The following is a 10509-nucleotide window of genomic DNA, read 5'->3' on the forward strand; positions in this document are numbered from 1 at the left end:
TGATGGGTTGCTGCCCTGCCAGCCCTCCTGGCATCTCCAGGTACCCCACCATGGACAGTGTGCCCTACAGCAGCCCCATCACCCCACTCACACCCTTCTCCTCCTGCTTATTTTTGAGCTCCATCTGGTGGCAGCCAGACCTGCAGATTTACTGTCCTTATTGCTATTTGAGCAGCCTGATCTGTGGAAAGTGTCCCTGCCTGTGGCAGGGGGCTGGAACAAGGTGATCTGGAACGTTCCTTCCAACCCAAACCATTCTGTGGTTCAGTGGTGCAGCAGCCCCTCCGTGCCTGCTCCAGGTGTGTCCCTGCCCTTCCTCAGGTGCCGTCACCCTCCACCTGCTGGATGTGGCTTCAGAATTTACTTTCCTGCAGGAGAGCACCTGGGCTGTACCTAGGTGTGCTCTCTGCTCAGGTGTTTGATCAGGCTGCAAAATGTTTGTGCAAGGAGAGGATTTCCTCCTGCAACCATGTCCAAACCCAACGTGTTGCTTTTTCCATCTGGAACACTCTGACCAGGAGCTGCTGCCTTCCCAGGACAGGGCTGCAGCTCTGTGGACATGAACAGAGCAGGCTTCATCCCACCCCTAAACCACATTCCTGCCTCCCCTTTCCAGGCCCCTCGTGCTTGGAGACTTGCTCAGCCAACAGCCAGACTTGTATCTGCTGTTCTGCACAGCACGGGCGCTGCCCAGGCATGGGGAGTGTTGCATAAACTTTATTAACTTTATAAATTCCAACGTTGCTGTTGGCTCAGTCCCACTGGTCACCTGCAAAGGGGCAAAATGGGCTTGTCAGGAGGAATTCTAAACCTCTGCCAGTTGCCTTTCACCCACAGCCTGTCTGCTCCTGCCACCAGTGCCACAAATGTGTTAGGGCTCCAACAGGGTTAGCCCCACTCGGGCTGCCCCTGCCTGCACCATCCTGGAGCTTTGGCACTGCTCCAATTCCTGTTTTCCACGTGTCCTTCCAGTGCTGCCAAGGACAGCCTGGCCTCTGGGAGTGTTCATGGGCAGGGGGCAATGGGGACTTAGCAGGGCAAACTCTGCCCTGGCTCAGGAGGTCCCCCTGCAATGCCATATCCTGGGATTAGGGAGGAGCTGGGGGTGGTGGGGCTTGCCCCATGGATGGGATAAAGAGCAAAGCAGGGTGATGCAGGGTTTTCCCTTTGCTGCCTGCACCTGGGATAAGGAGGCATTCAATATTAGAACACTGACATTCATATTTTTGGATTAGCCACATGATGGTGAGTGAGACAAGGATCCAGAGCAGAGCAGCCCGGTCAGGAGCTGACTGTGCAGAGACCTTGGGGTATGTGGGGCTGCTGCCTGGGAAAGGGGTGGCAGAGGCACACAGGGGTACTTGGGTGACTAGAGTCCAAAGAGACACAAGAGTGGTTTTATCTGTGGTTGCAATAGTGGGACTGGTTGCAGATCAGTGATTCCTTGAATCTATCCTAGGTGGGTTCCTTGAACCCATCCCTGGAAGCATTCACACATCCAGGCTGGACAGGGCTTGGAGCGACCTGCTCTAGTGGAAGGTGGCCCTGTCCATGCCAGGGGGGTTGGAACAAGATGAGCTTTAGGGCCCTTCCAACCCAAGCCCTTCCACAATTCCTGGAGGGAGTGGAGCAGCCTGCTGAGGGGGGAGCATCCAGCAACACCCTGCAAGGACTCCTGTGGGTGGGTGCACACACATTTATTGATAAATACACCGAACACACACTACCAGATAAATCAAGCAGAGCCACAGTTGAACATGAACTGAAAACCTTCACGTTTGTGTGGGGAGCAGCAGGGACCTCCCACCCTACCGAGTGAATGAAGATGTAAACTTTGAGTGATGCCTCCATGGGGCTTTCCCAAACTGTTACACAGCCAAGCGCTGGCACCGAGCTCTCCACAACTTATTGCTTTCTCCCTTGGCCACCTCCCTGCACCCTGACCGAGAGGGACCACAGGCTGCTTTCTGGGGGATGTGCTTTCCTTGCCCTGTCAGAGGGCAAGCCAGAAGGAAGGAACTTGTTGGCAAGAGCTGGCCCGGAGGGAAGGGCTTGTGCGGGAGGATGTGGGGAGGGTCCCTCAGGAGAGGGAGCTGAGCAGCCGCCTGTAGATGAAGCCCAGCTTCTCCCGCAGGGCCAGGAAGGTGGGGCGCTCCTCCGTGTTGCCGCTCCAGCACTCCAGCATGATGCTGTAGATCTCGGGGGGGCAGGGGCTGGGCCGGGGGAGGCGGTAGCCCCTGGTGATTTGCCGCACGGTTTCTTGGTTTGTCATTCCTGCAAGGAAGGAGAGGATGTGCTTGAGTCTGATGGCCACAAAGGATGCCCTGAAGGTACACCAGCAGTGGCCAAGATGTCACTGGTGGTGCTGTGAAATGGTGTCCCTCTGTCAGAGGAGTGGTAGACAAGAGGATCTGGGAGATCCAGACCACCTTCCTGCCCCCAGCTCCTGCACCCTCTCTGCAACCACTGAATACCCCTCTAAGCCATCCCCTAAGTGCACAATAACCTGCTCATGCTCCAGGAGCTGCTTCCATATCCCTTATAATATAACAATTCGTGACCCTCTGGCTTTTGGGGACCGTGGGCAAGCTGCCCAGCAGGAGTGGGGAACAGCCCTACCTTCGTATGGGATCTGTCCATAGGTGAAGACTTCGTAGAGCAGAATCCCATAGGACCAGACGTCGGACTTGAGGGAGTAGGTGCGGTAGTTGGCTGCCTCGGGGGCCGTCCACTTCACCGGGATTTTAGTGCTGCTGCTGGTGGAGTAAATGTCATCCTGCAAAGCAATGGGAGGCAGGACGTGAGGGGTGGGGTGAGCACAGACACGGCTTTTGGGGATGGCAGGGAATGGATGTCTCCATCACGGGACAGCTTTATGGGCTCAAGTGGTGGAGGGAGGGACTGCAGCATCCCCTGGACTGACCTTGAGGAGCCGGGCAAGTCCGAAATCAGCGATTTTGCAGGTGAGTTCCTCTCCAACCAGGATGTTTCTGGCTGCCAGATCTCGGTGGACAATGTGCTTCTCCTCCAGGTACCTCATCCCATCCGCCACTTGGCAGGCGATGTTGAGCAGGTGGGAGGTGCCCAGGGACTTTCCTTCAGGACCTGTTAATCCAGACAATCCAAGCATTGGGGGCAATCCACCAACATCAATTTTGGGTGCTCTGGTTTGGAAGGAGACCCTGTGCTGGCAGTGTGGGACATGGGGAACATGTAAAACCCCAAATTTGTGCTCCTGCCTAACTGTCCTGCTTGTGCTGTGTGGGAAGTTCAGCACAGCCACGTGCTCCTCAGGCATGGGACAGGTGGGCTGTGAAGAGCACCGAGGTCACAGATGTCCATGGCTTGTTCAAAGCCAAGGGTGGCCTTCTGCCATGCAAATCTCCCTGCAGGCCTCTCAGCCTGTTGTACCTGTGAGCTCCAGCTCCTCCAGAAACAAGGTCAGTGTGGGTGGGAGGGGGAGTACCCTGCAGAAAAACAGGTCTTGGTGGGAGCGGCTTGTTTTGTTTCCTTTCAAGACTGATTGTGATGGGTCAGGAAAAGAAAGGCCAAGAAAATTAAACTGGGTGAAGAGTGGTCCATGGCATGTTATGAGCTCTGCACACGCACCAGCCCGTGGGGAGGTTAGGCTGTTCCATTCCCAAAGAAGGAGGATTCCCCAAACATGGCAGTGAGATTCTGTGCACTGGTGGGAGCTGGCAGACCATGGGTAGGTGCAGGAGGGATAAAGGTCCCTACCAGTGGATTTGGGCTCCCAGGGGGTCATACAGACCCAGCCCACATGGACACCTAAAGAATCACGCCAGATTTTGTGACCCCAAGACCATCTCCACCAACAGCATGGATTGCTGTGCATTACCACGGATCAAACAGGACAGAAACCAGGCTAGCACTCTCTTAGGGTCCCCATTCAGATCCACAGGGCCACTCTGAGGCCCTGTGCAGTGACCCAGGATCCCTCATGCCGTGGGGCCAGCCCAGACTCACTGTTGAGGTAGCTGTGGAGGTTTCCTTTGCGCATGAGCTCGGTGATGATGTACACGGGCTCCTCCAGGGAGCACACGGCGTGCAGCTGGATCAGCTTCTCGTGCCTCAGGCGCTTCAGGTTCTGAATCTCCTTGGTGAAGTCTTCTGCTTTCATGTCAGCTGTGGGAGAAAGCCAACACAGCCCTTGTGAGCCACTTTCTCATGTAGACTGTGGGATCTCAGTGCCTCACTGGGATGAGGACCTTTTTTACCTCCTCACAGACCATCCCTGCTCCCAAAGCTCAGGTCTCCACCTGTGTCTCAGAGCCAAGGAGATGTTTTCCATGGGGCTTTGGGTCCCTTTTTCAGGATCATAGTCCTATCAGGACTTGATGTATCACAAACCCATTTGATTTGATGTGATGTCACTTATCACACACCACTGGCTGGAGCCATTTTATAGGGATGCAGACCAAGTTTAGGTTTGTGCACAGAAATATCCCAGTGGCTCCTCACCAGGTCCTACTGCAGTTTGCCTGATAAAACAGTCCCAGTGGCCAAGAGGGTGAGGAAATCCAGGAGGGTCAATGATAATGGCAGTGAACAAGAGACTCAGCTGGCTGCTGTTAGATCTGATTCCCCACGTACCTTTAATGATCTTGATGGCCACGGGCACGGAGTTCCTCCACAGCCCTTCCCACACCTCTCCGAAGTATCCCTCTCCCAGCTTCCTCCGCAGGGTGAACTCCCAGCGCGGGCGCTCCCAGCCGTCCCTCTCGGGGGGAGTCTGCCACATGGACATGGGATGGCACACTCGCACCAGCCAGCCTGGCAGGGCCTGCTGTGGAGCCTGCACCAGCCCCTGGAGCCCACAGAGGGCAGGACATGGTGATCCATGTCCATGGTGCTCCACCAGCCAGGGCCGAGCCTGAGCGCTGCCCTTCCCGCAGTGTTCACAAACACACGGGGCACCCTCTGCCTGAGCCCTGCTTTGGAGACCACATGAATACCAGGAGTTCAGGTCATAATTCACTCCTCATCAGACCCCAAAGTGGCTTTTCTCCATCTCCACCAATAAATAAAAATGAGTGAATTCATATTATTCATATTATGAGTGATTTAGACTTTAGCTCATTAAACATTTCTTTTATCCCACACCTTTCAATTTCCCTCTTGGATTATTCACATGGTTAATTGCTATTTCTAAGTCATAATCAGTGGATGGAACCCTAATCAGGAAATGAGTTGGCAATTTGGGATTAATACTGTAATTAGACTTATGAGCGCTGCACTAATTGGTATGAAAACTTTATAAAAGCCGTATGTTTTGTCTTATATTCTCAGGAAAAAAATGGGAACACAGGTATTTCCAGAATCTATATTGGAGATTGTAACAGCTTGGTTTCTAGTCTTTGAGATGGACAACACAATTCTGTGCATTTTGGTGTGTCAAAAATACATCTAAATGTATTTTCAAGGCCATGCCCAGCCTTAACATAGCTGATCAAAGGTGATGCTGGCAGCTATACTAATGATGGGCTTTAAATCTAGTTTAATAGGCTGCAAACCCAAACGGCCAGATGAATTATCTGTAATTCCCGTTTCCCTTTCCTTGCCGTGCCGAGCCGGGGAGCGGGGCTGGCTGAACGCACCGCGGGGCTGCAGGGCTGCAGCAGGGGGCTCTGGATGACCTTCCAGTGCTCCGTGTAGAAGGCGAGCAGCTCCTCCATGCTGGGGAAGGGGTGTCCCTTCTGGATGTAGAGGCTGCCCCGGGGGCTCTTGCAGATTCGGAAGTGGCTCACCTTGGCGTGGTTGCGCACTGTGGGGAAGCCCAGGTTGGGGAAAACTCAACTCGTGCAAAGATCAGCCCATCCCCACCTTCCTGCTGACTCCACCCTCTCTCCTTTGAAGATTCAGAATTTTTGAATCAAGCTAAAGGAACACGACTCTCCCCTGGACTGGTTCATCCCACTCCCCACCTCTCTTCTGCTCCCACCTCCTGGCCCAGGGGACTCCTGGCCCAGGGGGCTCCTGGCCATTGTGAGCCAGGCTTCTTTGGACCAGAGAGGTGATGCTTTATTATCAGGGATAATTAATAGGCTTTATTGTCAGCCATAATTCCACCATGGACTGCTCAGAGAAGAGCAGAGTTGCTCAAAAAGGATAAACCAGGGGCAGCTGTGACTCCCACAGCTCAGGGGCTGATGGTGGGATGCAGAGTTTGCCATGAATTTCCTAGGATTACTTTTTTGAGGGTAGAACCAGATCATAATGGCACTGCCTGGTCCAAAACCCCCTGAATTCAGATTTCAGTACATGGGAGCAGCCCAGGCCCTGGCAATATGGAGTGGCAGCATTTTTAAACAACCCTCAGATGACAAAAGCTGCTGGAATGAAATCCTGGGAGTTCATGCCACCAAACCATCATTAAGCTGCAGTGAAATGTTTATGGCTTTCATACCCCAGACAGGAGCCATGCACTTTCCTTTGCCACAGTGATTCAACAATCCATCCCTGCTCTGTAAACTTTCCCCTTGCCCTCAGAAAGCAGCCCATTCCCTTCAAAAAAAGTGCTTTAAACTTATTCCCATGTTTTTCCCTCCATGCTAAGCAAGCCAGGAGCTGCCCCTAAGGAACAGCCTGCTTCCTTTCCCGGTGCTAATTTTATCTGGATAGTTGCCACAAGGTCACCTGAGAGAGAGTATTCTCCCTTGCTGCTCTCGCTGTCCCGGACGAGGAAGGAGCCGTGCTGGTTGGGAGGAGAGAGGAGGAGCTGCTCCGCTTCGTTTCGGCTGATCTTGCTGAAGTACCAGCTGGGGAGCAGAGCAGAGGGGTCAGAGCAGGGCAAGGGGATGCTGCACAGATTTCAGGGGATCCCACCCCTCCTGAGCCAGAGAGGGGGAGCAGCTGCTGGGCTCCCACTCTGGGCTCATTCCTACAGCCACCGAGTGCATGGTGGCTAGAACATGGCTCAAAACCTGCAGATGTGGCTGCCTGCACCAGGGCTGTTCCATTGGGTGGGTTTTACAGGCACTTCTGCAGTTTATTGCAGCTCACTGCCTGCAGACCTTTTCACAGAATCTGAGAATCCCAGAATGGTTGGGCTGGAAGGGACCCTAAAACTGATCTCACTGAACCCCTCCTGCCATGGGCAGGGACACCTTCCACTAGCCCAGGCTGCTCAGCCTCATCCAGCCAGGCACTGAGCTCTGCCAGGCATGGGGTATTTCCCCCACCAGTGCCTGGACACTGCTGTATCAAGCTGTCCATGTCTCAGCTCCATCCCAAACCCATGAGATTTATACTCTTGGACTGACAGCCTGTGGTAAATAAAGCACCAGCCCCCTGTGCGGTGTGGAAAGTGCTCTGGTGAGGTTGTCCCTGTGTTCTGCCGTGAGAGCAACATCTGCAGGCACAGGATCCCTTTGCACTTCTTGACCTGCAGCTCATGGGCAGAGCCAGCTCTGAGCCCATGAGCAAATGGCATCAATGAAAACATGTCTGGCAATTGCCTTTTGCTGCTCCAGCCGTGGCAGTGCTGTTTGGGGAGGTGTAGGGGAGGACCCAGCCAAACCCCTTTTCTGTGTCACATCACCGAGATTCATCACTGAATTCCCGTAAGGAAAGGGGATGCACAGGAAGATTCAGCTCCATCCAGCCTAAGGCAGCCAGGACGTGAGAAGCCAAAGTTTCGTCATTAGCTGGGATCACCAGCGTCTGAGAAGCCGCGCAGGAAATTATATGTGATGGGGTGAGCAAATTAGCGGCCGGCTCGGCGCTGCGGCTCCGCCGAGTCTGTGCTCTCGGCTCGCTGCGCTGGGAAGCCGGGCACGATCCTGCCGCCTGCCCGCCCAGGGCATCGCCCTTGTCCCGTCCTCAGGGGCACCAGCTGCGCACGGCTGGTGCTCTCACATGTACACACAGACATACACATGTGCACACACAGGTACACACATGTACACACACAGATGTACACACACAGAGGTTCACACACAGGTATACACATGTACATACAGGTACACACATGTACACACACAGATGTACACACACACAGGTACACAGATGTACACACACAGGTACACAGATGTACACACACAGGCACAAACACACAGGTACACATACACGTACACACACACAAGTACACACAGGTACACACACAGGTACACACATGTACACACAGGCACAAACACAGGTACACTCAGAGGTACACACACAGGTACACATACACAGGTACACACAGGTACACACACAGGTACACATACACAGGTACACATATGTACATACAAGCACACACACATGTACACACACACACACATGTACACTCTCACATATGTACACACACAAGTGCATACACATACACATACAGATACACACACATGTACACACACACACAGAGGTACATGCACACACACACGTGCACACTCACACGTGTACACACTCTTGTGTGTGTGCTGCATGCTCTGCTGTAGCCTGTCCAACTCTCCCTGCCGTGGGACATGCAGGGAGCCGACCCCACGGTCCACACCGCGTGGTCCCAGCACAGCCCAACCAGACCGGATTCGCCTTTTCAGAGCACAGCCAGGGGGTCTCTCCCATCCCACCTGCTCATCGGGGACCCTTCCCGGGCTCCTCCCGCTCTCTCCTTTACCCCACTCGGCGCAGGGCGAGCGCGGGGGGTGTCCAGGGTGCCACGCCCGCCCTGCCCGCCCTCGGTGTGACTCAGGGATGGGTAGAGAGGGAACAGAAGTGTCTCGGGGCGCTTTGCCCGACGTGTCGGGACCAGGCTGCCTTATGCAACGAGGAGCCTGGGCTTTCCCAGCTGCCAGAGGGCTGAGACATCCCCCGAGCTCCCTGTCGTCTGGGAGAGGCACCGGCCGGGAGGAAGCCCCTGGGCAAGCAGGGTGGCAGCAACAGCTGGCCCTACAGAGCTCTGGGCTTCCTGGCAGGTACCAACCCAAAACGCTTCTTCCCGTGCTCCCAAGCCCTCTGGAGCTGGCAGGGCTCACGTACAGGTTCCCCAGTTCCCTCCCTTCCTGCTGGCTCCCCTTTAACGCAGGACAAGAGGGAGAGCAGACGGGAACAAGCAGGAGCCTTTGCACCCGTGCTCACCATCACACTACAACCCCATCCCAGAGTCCATTCCATTCCATTCCATTCCATTCCATTCCATTCCATTCCATTCCATTCCATTCCATTCCATTCCATTCCATTCCATTCCATCCCATCCCATCCCATGCGAGAGTGATGCAGCCAGGAAGGGGCGCAGGCATCTCTCCCCGCTGGCGCATCCCCCAAATCTCGCTTCCTGCGCCCAACACCTCCAGCCCGCGGCCACCCCGAGCTGCAGGGGCTGCAGGGGCTGCAGCGCAGCGATGCCCAGGGCAGGGCAGGGCAGGGCAGGGCAGGGCAGATCCCCGCTCAGTCCCAGCGCCGCTCGTGGCCACAGAGGGGCCGAGGCTCTGGTGCTGCCCGCGGCTGTGCAGCTGAGCTGCCGCTCCCTGCGCGGGGATGCGCTGCCCCAGCCCAGCCTCCATCCCCCGCGGATCCAGAGCCGGGGATACTCACGGGCGGTGAGCGGAGGTGCCCTGGCTCAGGTTGGCCACGTAGGCAGCCGGGACGTAGCCCGTGGCCGGCTCCCCCAGCAGCCGCCGGGCCAGCACATACTCGCCCTCCTCTCTGAGGACACGCAGTTTGTCCCCTGCGCTTATGCTCAGCTCCTCGGCGCTGCGGGCTGTGAAAGCGTACAAAGCGATACAGAGAGACGACTTGGGGATGAAGGAAATGGAAGTCGCCTCCGAGTTCAGCGAAACGGAATCAGAGCCAAGATACCCCAGCGAGCAGCTCTCCGTGACGGAGCGGGGACGGAGCTTGTTCCAGAAGGATGTCAGGAAGGTCAGGCGCTTCCTGACGAACTGCTCCATGCCCGGGGACGCGGTGGGTGCGGGGGCTACGCCGCCGCGCTCCGGGGTGCCGGGGGAGGCGGGGGTGCGGCGCTGCCGCCGGCCGGGGAGCGCATCCTGCCGGCCCGCGCTGCCGCGCGCGTCTGGGCGATCGCCGGCCCTTCCCGGCCGACTTCCTATTTCTGAAAGTGAAACTGGTTCGTCTGGTGAGACCAGTCTGCAGGCGGGACGAGTCTGCAGGCAGGAGTCCCACGCTCAGACCCACGGGCACATCTGGGAGACAGGCACAGCTGGAGCTGCTCTCGAAGAAGCAGAACGGCTGTTGTTCCATTTAATCATTATTTTAAAGTGTGCTCTTTGCTTCTTACCAGAGCACCATAAACACAGCTCTCTGTTCTTCAAGCAGCTCTTGTCACAAGTGGCTGACTCCAGTTAATGGTCTTCATCTCACTTGTGTGGGAGGATATTTTTTTTCCACAGGACATTAATTACATCCACAAATGTGGGAGAGTTAAAACAGAATTGAGGAAATAACCTTAGAAGAGATCTGAAGTGTTTGGATATTTCCTGGGTGGATATTGAGGGGCTTATAACACAAGATCATTTCTTCCTTTGGTCTACAATGACCTCTTAGAGTTACCCC

The 10509-nt window shown here is 55.3% G+C and overlaps 1 protein-coding gene across 2 annotated transcripts; it reads right to left on the minus strand.

Annotated features, from left to right (window-relative positions):
• Window positions 1-1680: 1680 nt before the first annotated feature.
• On the minus strand, window positions 1681-10056 carry SRMS (src-related kinase lacking C-terminal regulatory tyrosine and N-terminal myristylation sites). Of its 2 annotated transcripts, none has more exons than XM_056507689.1 (8): window positions 9532-10056; window positions 6658-6779; window positions 5619-5785; window positions 4615-4753; window positions 3988-4146; window positions 2924-3105; window positions 2620-2776; window positions 1681-2274 (listed from the first exon to the last, which is right to left on the minus strand). In XM_056507689.1, the coding sequence occupies exons 1-8, from the start codon at window positions 9885-9887 to the stop codon at window positions 2081-2083; spliced, it is 1476 nt and encodes a 491-aa protein (XP_056363664.1). In that variant the 5' UTR covers window positions 9888-10056; the 3' UTR covers window positions 1681-2080. The 2 variants fall into 2 exon arrangements, with proteins under 2 accessions (XP_056363664.1, XP_056363665.1); XM_056507690.1 differs by having other exon boundaries at window positions 9796-10054.
• Between the last annotated feature and the right edge of the window lie 453 nt (window positions 10057-10509).

This window comes from Oenanthe melanoleuca, chromosome 20, assembly GCF_029582105.1.
Source record: "Oenanthe melanoleuca isolate GR-GAL-2019-014 chromosome 20, OMel1.0, whole genome shotgun sequence".
Lineage (NCBI taxonomy): Eukaryota > Metazoa > Chordata > Aves > Passeriformes > Muscicapidae > Oenanthe > Oenanthe melanoleuca.